General features: G+C 37.4%; 2 protein-coding genes across 3 annotated transcripts in view; one reads left to right on the forward strand and one right to left on the reverse strand.

Annotated features, from left to right (window-relative positions):
* Nucleotides 1–15,238, reverse strand: part of Ankmy2 (ankyrin repeat and MYND domain containing 2) — a 36,856-nt gene extending 21,618 nt beyond the window's left edge. Inside the window, exons 1-5 of one of the 2 annotated variants that reach the window (XM_027932719.3) lie at nucleotides 15,134–15,238; nucleotides 14,727–14,805; nucleotides 7,798–7,862; nucleotides 2,902–3,040; nucleotides 961–1,059 (exon numbers count right to left, since the gene is read on the reverse strand). In XM_027932719.3, coding sequence (XP_027788520.1) covers nucleotides 961–1,059; nucleotides 2,902–3,040; nucleotides 7,798–7,862; nucleotides 14,727–14,793 — 370 coding nt within the window. In that variant the 5' untranslated portion in view covers nucleotides 14,794–14,805; nucleotides 15,134–15,238. The remainder of the gene's footprint in view (nucleotides 1–960; nucleotides 1,060–2,901; nucleotides 3,041–7,797; nucleotides 7,863–14,726; nucleotides 14,806–15,133) is intronic. The other variant, XM_027932720.3, reaches the window with a different exon arrangement.
* A 147-nt stretch (nucleotides 15,239–15,385) lies between these two features.
* Nucleotides 15,386–24,793, forward strand: part of Bzw2 (basic leucine zipper and W2 domains 2) — a 56,249-nt gene continuing 46,841 nt past the window's right edge. The window contains exon 1 of the mRNA XM_027932715.2: nucleotides 15,386–15,467. The gene's annotated coding sequence lies outside the window, so the exon portion shown is untranslated. The remainder of the gene's footprint in view (nucleotides 15,468–24,793) is intronic.

Below are 24,793 nucleotides of genomic sequence, written 5' to 3' on the forward strand. Positions count from 1 at the left end.
AATAAATCAGATGTTTCTATCTTTGTTTTTTTTTGAATCAGAGGACTCTCTTAACTACCAGATCAATCAATGAGGCCAAAATACCAATGATCAAACATTCATTCTCATTTTGTCCTAAACCAAAACATTATATCAGGTAACAGGATTAACATGCCAAGAATCACTGGACACACAAAATAAACATTTGTAATTGATAAAGATGATAATGAAGCAGCTGCATATTATTATTAAACATTCCTTCCTAAAAAAGAATTGCATCACTAATGTAATTATTAATAGAAACTGATACTATTTGTTTAGTGCTACATGTAAGGTCCTTTCAGTCTATCATCTCTTATAATCCTTAAAATGACCCTGTAACTATTTTACAATGAGGAAACTGAAAGAATTATTAAATGCCTTGTAATTAAATGGCACAGCCAGAATTTCACTTTAGAATTGCTGACTTCACAGTTTATAGTCTTAAATATTGTCAAACTACTTCCATTAGAGAAATAAAACATACTACTTCAAAGCACTTGGCTATAATTAAAATGGCCCTACTATTCTTTGTATCTCACAAAATGGAAATTCAATATATGCCTTCATTTTCCCCAAATATCACTAGTTATTTTAATATGCTAAAAGAGAGTGGACTGTGAACATTTTGTCTCTCTTTTTTTTAATCCAATACTTGGGATTGAACCCAGGGGCACTCAATCACTGAGTTACATCCCCAGCCCTATTTTGTATTGTATTTAGAGACAGGGTCTCACTGAGTTGCTTCACGCCCAGCTGTTGCTGAGGCTGGCTTTGAACTCGAGATCCTCCTGTCTCCAGTCTCCAGAGCTGCTGGGATAATAGGCTACATTTTCTTTTAAAAAATAACAACAAAATTTTCATTCTGAAAAGCAAAGTGGTATTTTTTCCCAGAAGGGAAACTTTGAGAATAATCTAATGGAAAACTATAGCAAAACTCACCCACAAAAGCTGCCATCTGAGCTGCTGTTCTCCCTACAGAGTTGACAACATCTGTCTCTGCACCAGCCTCCAACATTACCCATGTGATGTCTTTGTTTCCTAGTGTTAAAGGGAATACATTTGTTAATATAAGGAATATACAATGTAAACACCTTCAAAATTCTCTTGTATCTCTTCTTCCTCCCCCATTTACTTTTAGCTTTCCATCATGGGAATATTGTCATGTTTTTCAAAATATGAATCATAATTATAAAAAAAATAAAATTCTACAGGATCTATTTAAAAATTAACCAAATTTTCTGGAAAAAAAAAATCAGGCAATAAAAAAAAGGAATGGCATGGGATTGACTATCACATTTAAAAATAATTGAAATATGTTCTCCTAATGATAATCCTCAATATAAAATCAAAACAAACATACAAAAGTATCAAAAACAACAACAGGGATCTGGGGTTGTGGCTCGGTGATAAAGCACTTGCCTAGCATGTGTGAGGCACTGGGTTCGATTCTCAGCACCACATAAAAATAAATAAAATAAAGGTCCATTGACAATTTTTAAAAAACAAAACAAACAACAACAACAACAATAAAAACCAGAAGAGAAAAAATGAATAGGAATCCTCCTTTAATATCCACTAACTCTTTCTAACCCTCACAACTAAAGGCTCTGGAATAACTATTAACAACTTAGGATCTATCTTTCTAGATGTTTTTCTATCTAAACATCTATAGTTGTTTTCACTAATGGAATCATTATAGATGCTTTGCCAATAAAAACTATAGTTAATGAATATTATTTTCCGTCCATTCTTCCAAATTTGAACCACCATTTCCTGAGGAATAGTTCCTGGAAAATATGGATGGATTGAAGGTTAGGCATATTTTAAATGCATTTTGCCAGGCTTGGCTTCTAGGAAGGTTGGACTACAATGTACTCACCAACACAATGCAAAAAGTTCCTGGGCATTATCTTTAACCTTTGCCAATATAATAAGCATAAAATTAGGATTCATTTGATTATTATTGAAAATGTTTTGTATGTTGATAAAATATTTCTTTTGTTCTTTGGTAATATAGTACTTGTTTTTTTCTAGTGGATATATAAGAATTGTTTATATACAAATATAGCAATATAACCATTTAAACTATATAATAAATATTTTCCTCCATTTTTCATTTCTATTTTATTTATTTATTAATGTGGTGCTGAGGATCAAACTCAGTTCTCACACACGGTAGGCAAGCGCTCTAACACCAGGCCACAACCCCAGCCCTTTCATTTGTATTTTAACTCTTTTTATGGTATATATCATGGTATATATGCCAATGTTTAAATTTAATAAATTAGACAATATTGTCCTTTTGGGGCTTATAAATGCATTTGTGTTCCAAGATTATAAAAACACAGATTACTGTTTTTAAAATGAGATTATTATATCTGTATTTTCTTAAAACAACTGCAATAATCACAGATAACCTCACTTAATTTTACATCATATTTCTCAACTGACTTTATTCAGCAAAGAATAAATATCATAAATAAGTTTCTAAATGGGTGATCATGTTAAAATTGCAGTGAGACAAATTGCCCTATCATAGCAGCTACCGGATCAAGAGAACCAAGAAGTGTTTGCTTCAAAATATCAAGAAACAGAACAAAGTAACTAACGTAACAAACCTAGCTTCTCAATTACACCAAATTATATTGTCAACATAAAGAACCAATTGATTTGAGTCTCTAAAGAAACAGATTGCCAATTTAGGTATATAATTCAGTTCATACTTTATAACTTTTCAAAACCAATTCCTACCACTCCATCCCATCAAAATTGATCTTAAAATTACTAAAATAAAAATGCATTTGAATTTCAAATACCTATGCATTTAAAACAAACTTGTAAAGGTATCTAATATTAATAGAGCAAGGGCTCAGACTTCACCAGAAAGTGCAGCAAACATGAGGGCCGTGTATCCATGTTCATGTTGATGACAATTCACATCAGCTCCGTGTCGCAAAAGTAACTTGCACATGTCGAGTTTTCCTTTATATGCTGCATGCATGAGAGGAGTCATTCCATTCTTCAACCAAAAGGAAAAATGTATTAATTTTACATATTTACATTTTCCTTACCATGAATATAAAATAAACATGAATTAATAAAAGCATGTTAAAGCCTGCAAACTATTTTTTCTAGTTCATTATATGCAAACTATTTTTATATTCATTTTGAGATTTTTTTTTTTATACATCAACATACAGATTTGGAAAGGATGTGTTTGATTCTTTGAAACATGGGGGGGGGGGGGGGGTGGGCAAAAACAAGTACACAGATTTCCAATGTTCTCATCTCTACCATACATACTTAGCTCCTGGGGAACATATAAACTCATAATATCAAACTAAAGAAAAACCTTGAAGCAAATGAAACCCATCAAAAGGAAAGTTGAATAAAGTACAGCATATTCTTAACAGTGGATATTATTAAGCTATCAAATAAACTAATTCATCTGTACCTACTGAATTGGAAAAGTTTGAATGACTGCCAATGAGAAAAAGAAGGTGTAGCAAATGTTTATTAGAGTGATATCATTTCGAAAAACAAATATACCCAAATCACATAGTTTAATCACATTATGATATCACATGTTTTATACGCACATATATACACACACACACACACACACACACAGAGCTGGTTGGTAGTATTCATACTGGACTATACTGTTTGGTCTCCAAATATTTTGTGCATATTCAATGAAACAGTCATCTTTATATGTATTGTGCTCCTAATATTATTTGATGAATAAATTAATGAGCTATTTTCTATGAGTGAATTTTCTCCAAACTAAACTCTATATGCTGGAATGCCAAAGTGGTTTAGGATAAAAACCTTCTTAGCTATACAATCCCTTACTATTGTAATCTTAGAATGCTAACATAATTTGAGTTGTTCTTGACGATTTCCAACATCCCCGCCCACCTCCACCCTCATATTGAGGACTGAAACCAGGAGGCTCTACTACTAAGCTACATCTCTAGCCTTTTTAAAAAAATATTTACATGTCTCACTAAGTTGCCCAGGTTATCCTTGAATTTGCAATCCTCCTGCCTCATCCTCCTGAGTAGCAGGAATTACAGGCTTGTTCCAGCATGCCTGGCCAGACTATTATTCTTGTTAACACAATGCCATACTGTTCTTAAAAAGGTTGCTGACAGAAGGATAGGACCTTTCAGGTGGTTGCACAAGAGGAAACTCAGTGGGAGTAATCTGTGTTTCTTGGGTGTAAGAATGGAAAAATAAGGAAATGATAACTTAAGACATCCTTAATTGAGTGTTTTTACAGGAATGCAGTGGGCAGGTTAGTGCGGCACTCATTGTACACATGTACATAGGCCACCAGTGGAGTGCTTTAGGGAAAGGGAATGAACTGCATAGTCATTAGCCTCTGAATAAGGCAAAGAACATAGGGTGACTGCCCTAATGGATGATGAAACCTGTACATAAAAGGATAGTGTGTAGAGCAGGCTGGAAGGACTTAGTACCATGGTGGTAACAATGAAGCAATCAGGTATTTCTTTCACAAATTTTTAGGACTCAGGCTTCAATCAGGGAGTTTAACATTTTCTATTCATCCAGAACAGTGGGCAGTCAAAGGGTGCCTGTTTTCTTGCCTGTGCTTTAACTCTATGTTAATGAGTTCTGCCCATTGATCTGTATACCTCTCTTTGTTTCCCACTACTCCTTTTCCATTCATTTTCAAATTTCTCTTTTTTCTTCTCTCTTGTTATTTCTCATTTACCAGCTATCACCATAGCAGGAATTGTATTCTAGAGTCAATCAACCAATGAGTGATCTTCTTTCCAAAATGTAAAGTTATCTCAATTACATCATTTGCAGGGCAATCTCTGAACCTGATGTTTTCTTGTGTCAATAATGTAGTGTGTATTTTTTGCCATATCAATTCAGTGGTGTGCTGAATATTTCTAGGGATTAGAAACCAAACTCACAGTAACAACTTTAGCTTTCAAAGAATTGGGTAGCACACATATTTCCTCATCTCTTAGTTCAATTTTGCAATATACAAATTTAAAACAGTATAAAGGAAATTATAAAATTTGAGGGCAATGTTACTGTGTATCACCTTGGTTCTAGTACCATTTATGGAAATATTTAAATGGACCACAAAAAAGAAATGATGTTAACAAGTTTTGATGTTCCAAGAGATATAAAGCCACCATACTATAAATTTTCTAGTCTTTCAAGTATTTTTTTTTAAGAGAGAGAGAGAGAATTTTTTAATATTTATTTTTTAATTTTCGGCAGACACAACATCTTTGTTTTCGTATGTGGTGCTGGGGATCGAACCCGGGCCAGATGCATGCCAGGCGAGCACACGGCTTGAGCCATATCCCCAGCCCCCTTTCAAGTATTTTTATACTGCCGCAGTCTGGCTGGGGACAAATTAACCGAACCACCACAAAGCCTTGTAGGTTCAAACAGCAACTGTTTATTCCCGAACTCTCACCGGTACTCTACACACACTTCCCAGGAACACACTGCCTCCACCGGGCTCCGCAGGCCAATTCTCTCAGAACCCTGAGAGAACTCAACGGGAACTCCCAAGTAGCAGGCGCCTGAGGCAGCAGGATCCGCCCTAATCCCAGAGCCACCCTATTCCCTGAGGATCCGCCATAATGCGGAGCTGCCCTAATCCCAGAGCAGGGTCACTTTTCAACCATTCCCTCTAGCAAAATGCCAGGCGTCATTCCGACTAAACTGTGGCTCTCAACATTATACTATTTCAGGGTAAATATCAAGAAAAGGAAATGAATAATTCAAAACAAAACAGCTAATCTTCAAGAAAAATAATATTCCCATGTTTAAAATAAATTTGGTAAATTAATATGCTATGTTCCCGTTATAAATATAGAATAACTTAGTATGAGGAAGAAAATTAAAATATTGAATGTTCATCTCTGCTCAAATTAGGAAAGTAGTGAAGTTTCATAAAATGTTATCATAGTGTTAAATGTAATGCATCAATTCTATGAAATATTTTGTTTTTATATTAAATCTATGAAATTGAGTTTCCATTTCTGCCTTTTTAAATATTTCTAAAATCTAGAGAGTTTTTAAATCTATGGCACCTTAGATCCAATGAAAGATCAGAATGAAACTTCTCACCTCCTTGTCTTTTCTCAAAGACAAACTAGAAATATCCATTTAATTGAATTATATGAAAAAAAAGCCTTTACAATTCTTTAAATACAATGACTTTAAAAATGATTGATATTCATCTTACACAATTCTTAAATCAAAGAATTCATCAATATTAGGCTAGTATGCTGTACATCTGTAGGAACTCTAATTTCTTCATATCTTCAATGATATTCATTATTACCTACTTTTTAAAATTAGAACTATCCCAAGTAAATATGAAGTAGTATCTCATTGTGGCTTTGATTTGCATTTCCCTGGTAGCTAATGATATTGGGCATTTTTTCATATGTATATTGATCATTGATCTATTTTATGTGGAACAAAGGAATTTCTTAATAAAGTTATATGTACCTTAATAATTAATTTATAGATGTTTTTAAAGTATGTTCTTGCCGTAAGTCCCTCATTACATATACTTTGTAAAAATTGTTTCCTATTCTATAGGCTCTATTTTCATTTTCTTAATGGTGTGCCTTGAAACACAAAAGGTTTTATTTTGGTGACTTCCAATTTATCTAGACTTCATTTTGTGGCTTGGCTTTACTGCTTTTTAAAATTTTATTGTATTTAATTTTATTTTTCCTAACTCATTTCTCCTACTTTGTGCCTTACTCTTTTTATATAATTTCATGAACTGAAAACTTAGAACATCACAAAGATTGAAAGTACAATGATAGCTTGGTATGCTGGCACACTCCTGTAATTCCAGCGTCTCAGGAGGCTAAGGCAGGAAGATCTTAAGTACAAAGCCAGCCTTAGCAACCAAGTGGGGTCCTAAGCAACTTAGTGAGACCATGTCTCAAACTTTAAAAAAATAAAATATAAAGGGCTGGGGATATGACTCAGTGGTAAAAAGTACCCATGTAAAACAGGCAGTGATAAATGCACATCATTTCTTCTAAATATCACTTTGGCTACCTAAACAGCTTTTGATAAATGTTGTATTTTTAATTCAAAAGACAATTTCTATTCTACTTATTCATTAATCTAAGAATTAATGAATTATTATTATTATTATTATTATTATTTTTGGTACCAGGAATTGAACCCAGAGCCACATCCCCAGCATTTTTTATTTTTTGAGACAGGATCTTGCTAAATTGCTTAGGGCCTTGCTAAGTTGCTGAGGCTGGCTTGGAACTTGCTATCCTCCTACCTCAGCCTCCCTTGTTGCTGGGATTACTGGCATGCATACCACCACTAGCCTGGTGCTAAAAAATTATTTAGAGTTCACATATTCCCAGATATATGCTTTATTATTTTGATTACATTTTTATTTTTCATCTATCACACACTGCATTTGGTGAACTTGTTTGATATCAGCTAGAATTTCCTTTACAAAATAGTATAACACATAATTCATTAATATATAAAAGATCTTGTTTCTTATACTTGACCAAAGAACAATATGACTTGGGCTTAATTTGTACTTATTTGATTACTAACAAGATTATACACGTTTCAGATGCATGTCTTTTGTGACTTGCCTGTTTACATTGATTTGGAGAGTGTCAGCATAATTTGAACACAAATACTAGAAAACTTTTACTGACAGATTATGTGTCATACATTCACACAGGAAATAAAACACTTTATTAATATTTTTCATTTTACCTCATCCAAACAGTTAACACGAACATTCTTACTGGATAAAAGTGTTCCAGCTTCTTGGACAGTACCTGAAAAAAAGTTGAAAACTAAGATTATTTACCACTAGAATTAAACATATCAAAATAATAAACTTTAAAGGATTATCTGTAAAACTAAGACCAGTCAGCCCTTGGGTTGCAAGAAAATAAGGCATCCAATCACATAATGTTTATTCACAAAGTAGAGAGAAATAGATTTATAGAAACTAAAATAGGTTATCTTGTTTTTACTTTAACTGACCTTAAACTATGTTAAATTAGCCACATTTTCATTTTGGCTACAATATAATAACCACAAAGCGGGGCTGGGGATGTGGCTCAAGCGGTAGCGCGCTCGCCTGGCATGTGTGCGGCCCGGGTTTGATCCTCAGCACCACATACAAACAAAGATGTTGTGTCCACCGAAAACTGAAAAATAAATATTAAAAATTCTCTCTCTCTCTCTGTCTAATAATAATAATAATAATAATAATAATAACCACAAAGCATAAGATTTAATACTGAAACAAATCTTAAAGGGCATCTGATCCAAATCACCATCTACAGTTTAAATTCTAGTCAGTGTAATACTTGGAATTCAAAACGCAGTCAGTATTTATATAATTTGTCAGCACTAGGTCTTGTGAATTAATGCATGTTTATAATGGAATGCTTGGTTTGGAAATGCCTAGGTGAAACTAAACTGTAAAATCTGGTGCCCGGTGAAAATGTTCTATGGTCAATATTCAAACCAGCATGCTAAAAATGATCAAATTTAAACTTGAAGGTCAGTCCTCAGTGAATTTGGAAACCAACTGAAATTGGGCCATGATTATCAGGTTTTTTCCAGTCTTCTGTAAGGCATAATGGCAGAATCAAGTGACTTCAGGAGACAATGTTGAGATTATCATCATTAATACAAGACATGTTCTGCCAAATAATTTCTGGTTTGACTGGGAAGAGAACAAAGAAATTGATGTTCTCAGGGAGAAAGGATAAGATGAGCCTCTTTTCTAAAAGAACATTATAAAGAATAGTATCATCCCCCAACCAGGTTATCTCTGCTTTTCAGAATTTCAGAATTACTGTTCGAGAATATACTAAATTCTGCTAGCCTTCCAGAATAAAGGTGGAATACAGAATGAAGATCAGTATGTTCTTTCTCCCCAACCTGCCCCTTAGACAAGTCCTTGAGTGTTGCACTCCAGCAGAGGAACAGAAATGTCCCCTCCATATACAGAGGCATGTCTCTGTTGGGAAAATGTCAAGAGAATGATCTACATGTCCCTGGAGTATGACAGCAGCTATTTTTGTAAAGAGTGCATTTTCCTGACCCTGAACTCCAACTAAAGTCAGTTGGTATCATTAGCTGAATGCCTTAAAAAAAAAAAAAAAAAAAAAAAAATGCAGGGGGTAGAATGGGGATGGGGAGATTTGAGTTTGTAAGCAAATTCTACATTAACCTTATCCATACCTGTGGCTTCTTGTCAGAGACTTTCTCAAAGAACTCTAGAGAAGAATTAAAACTGAACAAAAACTCCTGCATCCCATTTTCACTTAAAGATGTTTCACATTCTCCATTGCGAACTAACTGCAGTTGCTTTCTTTCTGGCCAGGATATGTACGAACACTACAGGGATTGTGAGCATGTCAAAGCCTGCTACATGTCAAGGTGAGGATGGGGATTACGATCAAAAACATTTGGTTCTCATTAGCAAACAGTCTGCTAATTCTATAAAATGTTTGCCCAGTAGCCAACAATCTGAGTTAATCTGTTTGGTCAAGGAATTTTTTTTTTTTTTAAGTGTAAAAAAAGCAAATCTGTAATGAAGCAAAGCAAAGCAAGCTGTAATGAAGGGAAAAACAAAACAAAAACAAAAAAATGAACCGTTCTCTCCTGCTAAACTCTTACTCAGTTGTCTCAATATTTCACTTCTGTCACCAAATTTCCAAATGTATAAAGGTTTTCCCCACAAACCAAGCAATTCTCAGCCGACACCAATGGGGTGTCCTCCTCAGTTCCTAGGATGGCTCAAAGAACTCAGGGAAAACCATTTACTAACATTTCCCTATTAATTTTGAAGGACATTTCAAAGGATATAGCTGAAAAGCTCAGTGGAAGAGACACATAGGGCAAGTGTATTGTCTTTAAAGAAAAGGGGGACTTGGGAGGCTGAAGGAGGATCCCAAGTTTGAAGCCAGGCCCAGCAACTCAGTGAGACATGGTCTCAAAGAAAAAAAAAAAAAACAGGGCTGCAGTGATAAAGTGTTCCCTGGGTTCAATCCCCAGAACGGTCATCTTCTAAAAAAAGGGGGGGGGGGGGGGACAGTAAAACACCATGTCCCTGAATGCCTCCTTCATGTTCCCCCAAAACCTAGCCAAGTTAAAGGTAAAATGAGAGCATGCCTGGGCCAAAATGTCCAGCTATATATTATCTTGAAGGACACTGACTTTCTCATGCACACTAGGGGCAAGTTAGTGCTCTCTGCTGAAAGCTACCTTCTTGCATGCCAGGAAAATACTCCTAGGGCTGCTTGTCACATAAGCAAACTAAGCAAGCCAATGCTCATGTCACTGCTTCTGTAACTTAACACATAAAACCCCTGTCAGTGGCGACTAGTGCAGAACTGAGGGCACTGTGGTAAGGATATGTGTCATTCACCTAGCCAGCCACCATGGGACAAAATCCATGAGGAACAGAGACACTACTTGGTGAAGCACTTTGAAGGATGGGAGTAGAACTGTCATTGATTTAAGTTTTTCCCAATAAGTCATACGTCTCCCATACCATCTCTGGGCACTTTCTTTGGTCTTTTAGCAACCTTACCATTGGACTGGCACAACTGGGCTGTGGATGTGACAGTAAGGTATATGGGAAGGGGGACACAACCTTCTTTGGGTGTTCCAACTAGCAGTAATTTGGATACTCTCTGAATCTCATAGTTCAAGAATACGTAGGGAGGCTTCAATACAGACATAATCTATTATTAACTCAATCTTCATCGCGTCTGTCCTTCCTGGAGGATGGCAAGAGATTCTAATTATGACTTGGGCTCTAGTGACCAGCCCCATTCTGAAGCTATCTAAGAGCCCACCAAGAGGCAACTTATTATAAAATTATAACAAAATACACTCCTGTGACCCCAGGTATTCCAAGGCATTAGCAACTGTTTTCAGTAACCAGGGTCAAAGACCAAATGTTAGAGCAAAAGATGCACCTAGCACTCTTGTTTAGGAGTTTATGAAGGTTTTAGGAATTGTGTCAGGAACTGGGGGCAGAGAGCAAACACATATTTATTTTATCACAAATGTGTGTGCATTCACACACGTGAAAACACATACTCACACACACCACTCAATAGGTTATGGTTAGCCTTTTGAAATGCAAGGACCAGGATGAGAAAAGTTCTGAAACAGTGTGGGCTTCTATGGAATTAAAACAGGTTTTAGAAAACGGATGAGCAACAATATCAATTAAAAAAAAACCTTGTGTTGGCTTTTAATTTAGTGTTCCTAATTTAATGATATTAGGAAGAAAACATAAACAGTCCAGAATAGCATAGAAATGAGAAACATGACTCATTTTGAGGTTTTACTTTATTCTTTCCTTACCACCCATAGTACATCTCAAACAATATCTTGCAGTGAAGTTTAAAAGATAAACTGTGATAGTCTGAGTCAGAAATGTGTTAAATATGATTTAACAAATTCTTAAGGTAAGGATGCATCACTGAAAGGAAACATGATATCAGCCAAATTTTACCTTCTTTGGAGAAAAAAAAAATTAACAGATCCAATTTCTTTTGCTATTTTAAATAAATATTGACTTTTGTGTCTAAAAAATTAACAGATCTAAACTAATGAAAGTAATACTAATAATTTGTTTCCTTCTGAGGACTTTTCTGGGTTGCTCAAAACAAAGAAAAGAATACAACACAACCTGATTCATTAAGGTGAAACTGATCAGTTTATCTGAATAAACCAGCATTTCAGCAGGGAAAAGATGGTGCAAGGAGTGACATTCTCTGTTATTATCTTCTCTTCCTCCACACTACTGCCCTTTTAGGACTACTATGAAATTCAACATGACCTACAAAACCCTCAGCTTCCCCATATACAAAGCAAAGACAGTAGTATCCATCCCATAGGATTCTTAAGAGGACTAAGGATTTGCCCTATATGGGTGCATTGTAAGCCTTTGTTACATATTAGACATTCTTTTTATTTCATATTCAGAGCAGCACAATATAACTTGTTGTTACATTTCTAATATCCAGATAAGAGTCCGTAGGTCATTACTGAAGATCATCAGATACAGCTAAAGCAAACAGGGAGAAACAAACTTGTGACATTCTGTTTCCAGCAGTTCATCAGAAAATCATGAGATTCAGGCATGTATAGGTTTGTCTTTTTGCAGTGCTGAGGATTGAAAGCAGGCCTCGCACATGCTGGCTATTCACTCTACCACTAAGCTACACCCTCAGCCACTAGGTATGTATATATCTGAATAATTATTTTAGTGGAATCCCCAAAAATGGACATTGGAAGGAATCTGTACCCGAGGTACGGAAATCATTTGGCTTGTTAGTTGCTATAAGGTATAAAAAAAAGTTATATGAAAACATTTAAAGTGCCTTATTTTAAAAACATAGACATAGACTTTTATATAATCACAGATATAAAGCTAAAAATATATTTCTGTAGAGTATCACATGCATTTAAAATAGTGGATTTGTGTGAAGTTTCTAAAAGTTCTCCTACTTTATTTTCATCGTCTATGAAGAAGAAATTAACATATTTACCATAGCAACAGATAACAGTGCTTTAAGTGCTTTACCTATACAAACTCATTTCATCCTAACAATAATGCTGTGAGGGAGGTACTATTATTTCCATTATTCACATGGAAAAGGTGAAATTCAGGAAAAATAACTTTCACAATGCCACATCAGTAATAAATGATTGAGATAAGATTCAAAACCAGACCACATGGCTAACCACCACCCCATAAGGAATCGTATAACATAATAATATAACAAAATAATCTCTAGCTCATCAAAATTAAATGCATTAATACATGCATAGTGGTTAAAATTGTGCCTTGCTTGTAATAACATACTGGCTATAGTTGTTATCGTCTCATATCTCCCATTACCCATATTGAGAGGGCAATGATGAGGGCAATGATTGCCCACAGACCTTGATTTATGAACAATATCACCTACTAAATCCACTTCAGTTCTTTTCTCATTGATATGGGCCAATAAAAGTGATGAAACATAGCATCCTGCACTCATGCAACTTGATCCATGATGTGAATCCATAAACACCACAGCACTAAGAAGAGCAAATGTTCATCAATTCTGTTTTGTATAATCTTTGGAATAAAAACTGGTGGACCTCTTAGAATTTATCTGGGAATGCCCACCTCCTCTTTCAGAGACCTAGTTTATAAAACTGCTCACTGGTTTTCACTTTTAACAGTATATGTGATAGTTCTGGCCTGTTCAAAATCAGGATTCTCATCCTTGGCGGGCTGCGAGTTGATTTTTTGTCCCTTTTTGCCCAGCAAAAAACAGCAGGTACACAAGTGGAATTCATATGTTTTATGAAATGAATCTCTGAGACACCAAAGACAGGGAGAGATTATTCACAGACAGAACAGAAAGACTGTAATGCCAAATAGGTCATCTAGAACTGTGCAGTACAAACAATGACAACCCAACCCAAAGTCCCACAATTCTGGCAAAGAACACAAGGTAAATTTAGCTGCAAATGACTTTGAAATGTTGAGATAAAATCAAATGGGCTTAGCCCATCATCACCTGTTGAGTTCAAATTCTTTTTTCCCCCTCCTTTACATCTGGGCTTTCCTTGTTGTTCTGAAGAATAAATTGGCCTTATTCTCGCTACTTAGAAGAAGGGAACCTGGGAGCCAGCCTTATGATGCAATTCTGGGCCTTTCTGCCATTTGAGGGCAGACGTGGCTTTCTAATTCTTGAATTTAAAACCACATTAATCATGTCGACAGTCCCAGCGCCTTGACAGTGCAGGAGAGGCATGCGGTCATGCGGTCACCTGCCAGGTAACGAGATTCAGCAGAGAACTCCTCTGGGACGTCCACTTCTGGGACTGAGGGCAAAACATGGCTTCTGGCTCGTCCCAGTGGCTTCCTTTCTACAAACCCGAGCAGCGGAAGTGGAACACGCTCAGGGAGGGTGGAAGGGAAAGCGCTGAGGAGCGGGGTTAGAAGATCCCAGCAGTGTCAACACTGGCAAAGGGGTGGATGTGGACGTCTTGCCAATTTTCTCGCCTCTCTGCAGAAACCTGCGGCGACCAGGGCTTCTGGAAGCCCTGAATGCAGGGAACCTCAATGCGGCAAATTATGGACCTAGTTCTAAGCCCTTATAAGCACCCCGCTCTGTGAGAGCTCCCACCACCCTCCAAGCGAGGGCGGGGACTAGCAAGGGATCCAGATAATTCGGCCTCCGGAAGTCGAAAGGGCCCTTTAGATACCCGCCTAATAACCTGGAACTAACAGGCCACTGTCGCCAAGACGAACTGTGGTTAAAATCACCTGGGAGTTTTGAAGAACATGCACGCTAGGGCACTCGCCCTGGGGATGCTTCATTATAGTCTATGGTGGGCAGTGGAAATCCGTACGTTTCCAAAGCTGATTTTAGAGGACGCTCCTCTGCAGAGCTCCATACCTGTAACAGCAGTGTTTCTGCCTACCATACCTTCGCCCCCGCAACCGGTCCCAGACCAAAGCCAGAAACGGTTTTCTTCCGACCCCAGACTGCCAATTTCACAGAACCATAGAAAAGGTTCACCCGGACCATGGACACCCCTGGGGCCCAGCCACTTTCCGCAGCCAAGTTTGCAGCTCCCGGATCAAAGCCCAGCACCCATACCTTTCCCGATAACTTCCAGCAGCTCCTTTTCCTCCTGGGTCAGCTCGCCTTTCTTTATGTGAACCATTGCTCCCGCCAGCTTGAAGATTTAAAAAGGAAGTGTTACAAAGGAAATGATGTGCCTATGTTTCGAACGTCAACCGCAAAGAGGCAACTTGAGACCAGGGCACTGAAGCCAACCGCGGAAGCACTTCTCAGGCTCCTACAGGCTGGCGGGCTAGGAGCGAGCTCCGGCGAGCCGGGAAGGCGGACTCCGCAGATCCAGCTGCAGTCACCGCCCCCGCGCGTCATTGGCCTGGCCAGAAGGAGGAGCTGCAATAGGCAGCTACCAGAGATTCCAATTGGAGCAGCCTACGAGGGAAAAATCAAATGGAAAAAACTAGAGGGGAGTATTAAATTCGCCTTACGCATCCCACGCCTACATCACGTCCGGCTCAGTTATCTGGGAATAAGCAATATTTAAAATTCTGTATCCTGCATTCTCTGTCCGACATTGCCTTCCTGGCGTGCGCAAAGTTCTGCAAGTCTCGCTACAAACGCACAAAAACCCCCGTAGTGGCGCAACCGGGCGGGGGGCGGGCTCGGAGGCGGGGGCGGTGCGGGAGGCGGAGCTTCTCTGGGTTCCGTGTGTCTATGTCAATGTGTCTGTCCTTCACTCCTCCATTGTCTGCCGCCGCCACTGCAGCTGCAGGAGTTTCCGCAGCCCCCAGCCTCGCGCGTCGTCGCTACCTCCTCGGACAGGTAAGAGGAAGCCCAGATGGGACCGGGAGACGTAGCAGGATTGGGGAAGCCGTGGCCGACACCGCGTCGGGGGCTTCCACACGGCCAAAGCAGGCGGGGAAAAAGCATGTGCCTCCTGGGGTGGCTTCCTGCCCCTAAGTAAAGAAGCCCCCATTCTGCCCGCTCATCGCCACATGTATCATGTATCAGTGCCCTGGGATGGAGACTCCCGACTCGCCACGTTTGGCCGTCCCAGGAGATCCTCTGAGCACTAGCCGGCGGGGGCCGACCACGCGGTGGGAAGTGGCGGGTGCACATGGTCTCGTGCGTGGCACAGCCAGATGCGACCTCCGGGGAGGCGGGCACTGGGGCTCTGGGCTAGAAGTAAGGACTAGAGCTCCCCTTTGCGAGCGAGATGAGCTCATGGTAAAGGACTCGGAGAAGGTAGTTTTCTTTTGGCAAACCTCGTCCCCCCCCATTACTTGTCATCTCCTTTTGGCCTCTGTGGAAGCTGTAGGAGAAAACCGGACCTGATCGCCCTGTGGTGCCTATTAAGGATGTTTGGAAGCAATTTACACTTCCACTAATGCTAGATTTATGAGATAGAAGGGGAAGGAAGGGCCTCTTCACTCTGCTAGAGTTCCCAGTCTCTTTGTAACTCAGATTTTGAGATTTATGGAATAGGGAGGGGAAGGAGGGGCGGAGATTAAATTGGTGTTGCTGTCTATATATAGTCTTAGATTAGCCTCTTAATCCAAACTTCATTCAAATGTAATAATGTAGCCCGAGCTTCCCATAGGTAAATAGGGGGTATATAAAAGTGTGCACTCTTCAGTGGCTTAGAAACAAGACTCCCTTTCTGAAATATGTAGTCAGTCATTCCTCCAAGGTGTACATCCATAATGTTTTTACAGCATCAATGAAAGCTTCTTTAGAAATTACTGTTTGCAGTTTTACTGTTGTTTGTCTACAGGCAATTATTGATGTTTCTCTCAAGACCCATCTGTGTCAAAGAGAAATATTTGAATAATTATGTAGATGGTTTTTGTTAAGCATCCCCAGGACCACTTTTTCTTCCCATAGTGCCATATATAAAGTGAAATGCATTTTTCTCTAGCCTTATGTCTTCATTGTGCAGAAAGCATTTACTGACTCTTTTGAAATCCAGGGAAGATATTCATCATTATTTCTTACCTTTAACAAAAATCTTTCCTAAACTCCAACTGCCTCTCCACGACACCCCTGATCCCCCTGCCAGGCTTTGGCTTTTGGGGAGGAGGGTAGATCTGGGCCAGAATATCTCATATGAAAATGGTTTCAAATTATTCATCTCCATGTATAACAAAGAAACTTTTGTTTGATGATGCTTTAATAATGATGTAGCTGTTCAAACAAGTAGCATAGCTTTTGAGAGAGACCAGTCTTTTGTAACACTCAGAAAATGCTTTACTGCCACAGTTACAATCAATTTATAATGTATCATGCCAAAGGAACCCAGGAGCCTAAAAAAAAGCTTGAGGAGTAACCTCAACATGTGACATAACATCTTACCAGCAGATGCATAGGCAGAATTGGGTGCTTCCCTGCCAGTGTTTCCATCTCTTGTGCCAAATCTGGGTCATGGTTACTTGAAGGTCACACCTGTTTGTCTTGCTGGGTTGTCAGTTCCTCGAGGATACAAATTATTATCAATTTTCTTGGTGCTTTATGATACCTGGTTAGTCTGTGAATAATGACTTTAATCAATTTAGAGTCAATGACATTTAAAGACAAAGAAAAACCAACGTCCACCTAGAAATGCAAATAAATCACATGTTCAGTTTAAATTTCCAGAAACATACCTAATGGAGAGTTTATCAGATAGATTAAGTTAATAACTTTATATAATATAAATATTTGGTGTATGGATAGGATTAATTAATGAGCATATTAAAATGTTTTCACATCAAATAAATATTTTGATAATAAAATTGCTACTCAATATTGAGTATTTAGTCTGTTCTAGCTGTTCTACCAGATGCTTTGCATGGGACTATTTTTTCCTTGTTCTAACAACCCAGGAATTAGCCAGTATTGTCCCTTTATGCAAATAAGAGAACAGAAATTAAGGTAAATTGATTTGCTTATGACCCTATAGTTAGAAAGTGTCGAAGCCAGAATTGGAACTCAGAGTGGTTGGTCTGTCTCTAAAACTTTTTCTTTTCATTATTCTCTATGTGCCTGCCAGGTGAGGCACATTGTACATTTTTTGACTACCTAATAGTTAATATGTCCATGTGTTTTAGCATGCAAAGGTACAGAAGTCTCTCTCCCACTTCTTCCCCAAGTTCCTTCTCCATTACCTACAACCAAAGGGAATGTATGTTTTCTTTCTGAAATATAGCATATATGTATATTTCTACTACATTTTCTTTTTCTTTCTTTCTTTGTTTCCTTCCTTCCTTCCCTTTCTTTTTCCAGAACTGGGAATATACTAATAGGCCATTGTTTAATGAAATTTGTGTGGTACTTTTTTCCATATCTACTCCACCTTTTTAAAAATAATCATTTCTGAAATACTCTATGTGTCCTCTCATCTCCTTTTCTACTGCTACTGCCTTAGACTTCTGGCCTATTACGGTGGATCCTAAATAGCCTGCTTCTTTCTCTACCCATCCAGCTAATTCAAGGAACACTCATTAGGCTGTTATTGGCTCTCCACTGGCCACAGAACAGGATTCCATCTTGTGGTCCCAGCAAGCATTTCCAGTCAGCCAGGCCCTCCCACATTGCCCTGAGGTCACCACACTGCTGGTTCCCTAACCTGCCAGTAATTTCCACCCCTTTGTTCTTGCTTTTCTCTTCCTGGAATAACCTCCCTTCCTTCTTCACCTAGTCTCTTCTCCCCAGATCTGATGAGCTGCTCAACTCTCAAGACCTGACTTAAATATAAGTTGTTTTTCCTCCAACTATGATTTCCTTCTCCCACCCTGTCCAGTGAGGGGAGTATAGACCCTATTATAATAATAAAACCTAAATAATGTGTTCACACACATTATTCAGGTCTATGAGCAAGTGAGTAAAGAAAATCTTTGCACAAAGGTGGCATTGACAAGCATCGTAGTAGCTAGTACTATTATTGGTGTTCTCTAATTTTCTCCTATCTTCTTATGGACCCCAGGCCATGCCCATTCCCCCTTAACCTCTTCTGAATTAACTTCTTTGCTTCTGGATATGTGTCCACAAAAAAATACATAAAGCTTGCACCACTACCATCACATTCTAATATAGCTTATGTTAATTTATTTGGACCCTTCCTCTTCTATGCTATAAATTAATTAGGTCAAATTCGTCTTAGTTTCTCGAGATATAACCCAGTAACTTGCTCAGTGAATGCTGAGATGAATTCATTTGATCTCTAAGTTAATTTAGGTGGATTTGCTTTCCTACTTGACTAATCCTTCCTGGCAATGTGAAGTGATGTGGCACTGAGCACATATAACCATAACCAGGGGCAGAAAGTCTTTAAATGCTTTGAGTCTCAAGCTTCTTGACATTTGAGTGAATGCTGTCAACCAAGAAAAGAAAAATTGTTCATATGCAATGTTAGAAATTTGTCATATCATTCCTGGATTCCTCCATTCAAGCCTCTGATCTCTAGCTCCAGTTTAAGAGGACCCTGTGTCCTTTTTATTGCAGTGTACAGCTCCTTTTTGAGTTTTGAATATTATATCTTCCAGATACTATTTTCCTTGACATTTTCTTAGACTTAATACTGGGACCACATCTTAACTGATATTTGATATTAAGGAATTTTAATTGTTTTTAGGTTTGAAATAATGTTATGGTTGTGTTTTTAAAACATCCCTTATCTTTCAGAGACATGTTCTGAATTATTTAAATGGGGGGAGAATGGTATGACATCTGGGATTTGCTTTAATGTAATTCTGTGGCAGGGGAGAGGGACTGAGTGAGGATATAAATGAGACAAAATTAACTATGCTGTTAGTGGTTGAAGCTGGATGGTGGCTACATTATACTGTTCTCTCTTCTGTGGATGTGTTTGAAATTTTCTGTAATGACAGTTTTAAAGGGAAAATTTGGAAGTATTACAGCCCCTAAGAAATTGCTGGTTTTATTTTATTTTTTCACATAACATGAACTAATATGAATGCAAATGTAATTTCTCTATATTTGGAGTTTGACATGTAATTATTCATTTAAGTGCTAAAACAGTTACACTTAAATCTGCAAAGGACTGTCTTGTGAACAATACATTTCCATAAGCAAATCACATCACATTTTAAACTTCTTGACAAAACTAGATGGTAGGTGGAATCACTCAGTGCTTGTTTCACAGTTTTATGAGTATCTTGCTGGCAGTTAATCTCCATCGGTTTTTGGAAAACAACAAAGTAATTTACAGAAGGGGTGCAAATATATTTAGCTTAGCTAAGAATTGAAATGTGAATGAAGTGGAGATACCGGTTCTCTTGTATGCCTCCTAAGCCAACTTCAGAAAGTTTTCCCCAAAAAGAAGTATGAAAACTGTTGTGAGCAGTATCAGCATTGTTAGGATAAGTATGTTAATATATAAAAATCAGGGTCAGGCACAGGACAGGTTGTGCCTGCAAGTTTCTTATTCAGGGTTTGCTTAACTGAACACTGACTTAGATGCTTTCTTTCTGCTTCCTATAACTTTGTAGTTTATGTTTCCTGGTGTTCGCACATCTTTGTGGGTCTGGTTTGTGGCTCAGTGGTAGAGTAGTTGCCTAGCATATGTGAGGATTGAGTTCAATCCCTAATATCACACACACAAAAAAAGAGGGGAAAATTTTTCTTTAAATTTTGGATATGTTTAATATTATTTTTATCATGTCTTCACACACATTGTTTGAAGGGTTTTTAGAGATCATTTAATTACTATAAAATCTACCAATATTAGTAGTTCATGCACAAGAATGCTTTCCATTCTTAGCTCACTCTGGTGTCTGTGTATTGAGGCCATGGATTTCTTCAGCAGGTATCCTTTAAGCAGTCAGGTGCCAAGTGGAATAATTTGGCCTGTTCCAAATTTGGCATGTGTTGAATAAAGGGTGCCAAAAATGCTCAGATAGTCATATTTGTAAACTATCTGCATTGAAAATAAAGGTTTAGGTAGCTCACTGAATGAACCATTCTTTGTTAAATGCAAAAGAGACAGTGTTCTCTTTATTCTTTTTTGGATTATAGCATTAGGCTCTTCCTTTGATTTTGTTCTATATATGTTAAGAACAAAGAAAATATGATGATAAAGGTAAGAAAGAATAATGCCCCACACTAATATTAAGGATAGTATAATCCTTTGACTATCTTTAATTCTCTTGATTCTGGAAATGTTAATATTTTAATAGGAAAACAATACATTTGTAAGATGGAAAATTAAAGTTCTCTTTTCATATTTCAACTTATTTTATACAAGATGAAGACGTTTAGAAATAATTATTAGATGTACCTTTATTTTTGAGGACTTCAAATGCATCTCAAGAAAAGGAAATAGTAAAGGTACTAGGACTCAGCCATTGTAGAGAACATGTCATAAGCTTCTATGGGGTGTGCAGTATTTTAATATTCTCCTGTCATCCTTTTTGTGTATTCACAAAAAGGTCTTTAATGCTTTTCAAACTCATCTAGACAGCTTTCTAGATTTATGGTAATTTCTAAAGGAAAAAAGGACATGACAAAATGTTTTATCAGTGTACAAAGTAATAGGATGGGGCTATTATAAACAGGAAAGGGGACCCTAAGTTGATGGTACAGAGGAAACTGCTGGCTAAAGGAAGAGGATGTAGGGTTGGTGTTTGGGAGGCTAAAGATTGTTTTTTGCTAGAATTGATTTCTACCAGAAACAGTTTAGAAACTAGATCTTATAGTGTTACAGAAATCATGGTACCATAAATTTCCTAATATTAGTATGTTCCTAAGAGGCAGTATTTTTGTTAAATCCTCTCTCTAAATATAAATACAATTATTTTCCTTAAAAGAACTCAAGCCAGTCATGGTAGCACACACCTGTAATTTCAGCTACTCAGGAGGCTGAAGCAAGAGGATCACAAAGTTGAAAGCCAGCCTCAGCAACTTGGTGAGGCCCTAAGCAAATTAGTAAGACCCTATCCCAAAATAAAATAAATAAATAAAAAGAGGTAGAGATGTGACTGAGTGGTTAAGTGCCCCTGGGTTCAATTCCTGGTACCCAAAGAAAAAATGATGAACTATATGGAGAGCTATTTGGCATATTGGAGATAACATCTGCTAATTCAATTTATTCTAGTGCTAAACTAGACTTTAAATTAATATTTACTCGACCTAATTCTAGACTATAGGATCTATGAGGCAAATAATGAGAAAACTGCCTTCAAGAATCATATAAATAACTTTCGAAGATACTGCCACAACTTTGGCTCTTTGAAAAGTGCATTGAGTAAAGACAGTTGATGGGCTCTGGCCCCTACTTTTCTGACTTTGTAAGCTCCAGATAAGCAAGGATCTTTCTGCTTTGATCTCCACTATATCATCGATATAAAGTGAAACACAGGCCCTCAGCCAAGTGGTTTATCATCTCCACACCTTATCTTGAGGTTAGCTGAGACCTGGGTTTAGAGCCATGGTTTTCAAAGTGTTCCATTCCTCATAGATGTTGATTATAATTAAAAAAAAAAAAGCAGCAATGTTATCAAAACATTAATAAACTCAAATGCATGATATAAGGTATGATTGATCGTCCGACTGCCATATTTCTTTTCTTATCCTTCTTTTTTGTTGTTGTTTTTTGTTTTGGTCAGTGCTTGGAACAAAGCTTTGCCTGCTAGAAAGGGAGCATCGAAAACTTCTCTGATCTGCTCCCTAATGTCTCCCTTATCAACTAAGTACCAGACCTGGTTGTATTTTGGCAAACAAATGAATGAATTATTCTCTATGTTTGAACCTTACTGAAAAGTGTAATTGAGAGAGTTTATAGTGTTAGACTGGTCTCCCCACCTCCGTTTAATTTGTTTTTTGTTTTGTTTTTTGTGGTGCTGGGATTGACCCATGGGCTTGTGAATTTGAGGCAAGCACTCTACCAACTAAGTAAATCCCCAGCCCACCTTCTTTTAATTTGAATTCGTGTAGTCTACTTCTATACAGTTGTATCAGGGAATATAGTCCAATATCATTGGTGTGCTGTGCCCTATGTAGTTCATGTTCTCACTGTGTGTAATAGGCATATGTTTGTAGTTCATGTTCTCACTGTGTATAATAGGCATATGTTGTGTGTGTGTGTGTGTGTGTGTGTGTGTGAGAGAGAGAGAGAGAGAGAGAGAGAGAGAGAGAGAGAGAGGGGGGGGGGGGTGGTGAGAAACCCTTCACATAAAGCTTCACTTGCTAGACAGGCTTTGGCATGTCTATGGGAGGATGGGGCAGGAGTTTCTTGGTTGAGAGAACTAATAAGTGAGTAAATGTTTGGACACATGCCCACTACCACCTTTAAGCTTTTAGAGAGTCCATTACCATGTGTTTTAAACAGTTGCTACAATGCAAAAATCTTCCACTATTACCAGTCTTGTATATTATTTTTTTTCCCCAGAAGATTCTGTTTTCCTTTCTCCTTGATTAAAATCCTGTGAAGAGAGAGAGAGACACACACTTCAGTACTTATGGTTGTAACTTTAACCCTGGCTTCCATTTTGACCCACTAGCCACAAACACTCCCATGAGATTTATGTTCATCAGGCCCTTATAAACTGACTGCTCTCTGGCATTTGACATGCATTCCTTGCATTGACTGGATTTTCTTACCTCAGTTAGGAAGGCCTTGGTTGTATGTGCATCTTGGATGTATGTGCATTTAGGTGAAAGGCAAATCTCATGTAAAGATCATCTTTCTCCTGTACCAAGAAGGGCTCAACCTTTATTTAGGAACCTTCTGAAGAGGTGGACATTTTCTGGAGGAATTAACACTGGAGATGAGGAGACTTTTTTACCTTTGTTTTTTCTTCGATATAGGTGGAGATCTCATATGTACGTATTTTCTGAAAATCATGTAGTACAATGTTAAAGAGTTAGAATTATTATCATTCCCATAGAGTGCAACTAGCACATTAGAACAAGAGTGAAAAATTGAGAAATGGACTTCACTTTTTATTTTATGCCCCTTTATACATTGTTAGTATTTGTTGTTGTTTGCTATAAGTACATTATCAATATAGAAACCATCTTGTTATTTCTTGAGCTTAGAACTATAATATGATTAACCAAATTTCTAGAATATTTTCCTCTCCAAGAAAGGTTTCTACTTTTCCTAAAGTGAAGCATTGAAACACAACCCCCACCCCCAACCCACCCCACCCTTTGCTGGAGATCAAACCCAGCGTCTTGTGCATGCTAGGCAAGTGCTGTACCCTGAGTTACATCCCCAGCCCAAAACAATGCTTTTAAAAGAAAGATGCTAGAAACTTTCTTTGAATTAAGTCATACAACTAACTCCAAGTCCTAATGCAACTTTTATTTTAAGTTACACTTTAAGATTAGAAAAGGTGATAGAATTGGATTTTAATATTTTTCTACATATATGCTCTCTATGATAAAGAAGAAGGAATTTACATTTTATTTAAATGTGTCTGATGATCATTTGCAGAAAGCTAAATTTACATTTTTCCCAATTTTTTTCTAAATTTTCTAGAATCTACATGGTAAGCTGACTTTATAATTAGAGTTATTTTAAAGAAATTATTTTCTCATGCAAGCATTTTTTTCACACCTTTGTCAAATAAGGAAGTGGCATATACTATTGTATATGAAATATTTGGCCATATGTCAATAAGAAAAAAACAATCATAATGGTTAAAATAAACCCAAATGTTGGAACATATGGACCTTCCAAATCATCACCTTGCAAGATTGTATATTCACTGTGCTGATACTTCAACTAATGAATAATGTTTTTGAAATTTCTATTGAAAAGTTTTTATGCCTTGAATGCCATTGTTTTTTTTTTCAATATTTATTTCGAGTACATAAAAAGTATGTATATCAGGAAATATGACATGATCGAACATAGAAATACACAGACCAGGTAGCTTCAAAATGGCCACATACCTTTTCAACCGATTAGATTCTGAATTATCTCTGATTTCCTAAAATTAAACCCTCCATCAAGCAGTAAAATTTTTCATCATTGAAGATAATGAAAAGAATGTCTTGTAGACTCTGGGGGAAATTCTTTATAAAGCAGGGGTTGGAGTTCAGAAATATATTAATTAAAAGGAATTTTGATTAGTAGCAGCATTATTAGCTTAATTTATAGTATTTGTGAGTTTCTTTGTTTTTGAGGGAAGAAGTTGTTCCATGTG

Source organism: Marmota flaviventris, chromosome 1 (genome assembly GCF_047511675.1).
Source record: "Marmota flaviventris isolate mMarFla1 chromosome 1, mMarFla1.hap1, whole genome shotgun sequence".
Classification (NCBI taxonomy): domain Eukaryota; kingdom Metazoa; phylum Chordata; class Mammalia; order Rodentia; family Sciuridae; genus Marmota; species Marmota flaviventris.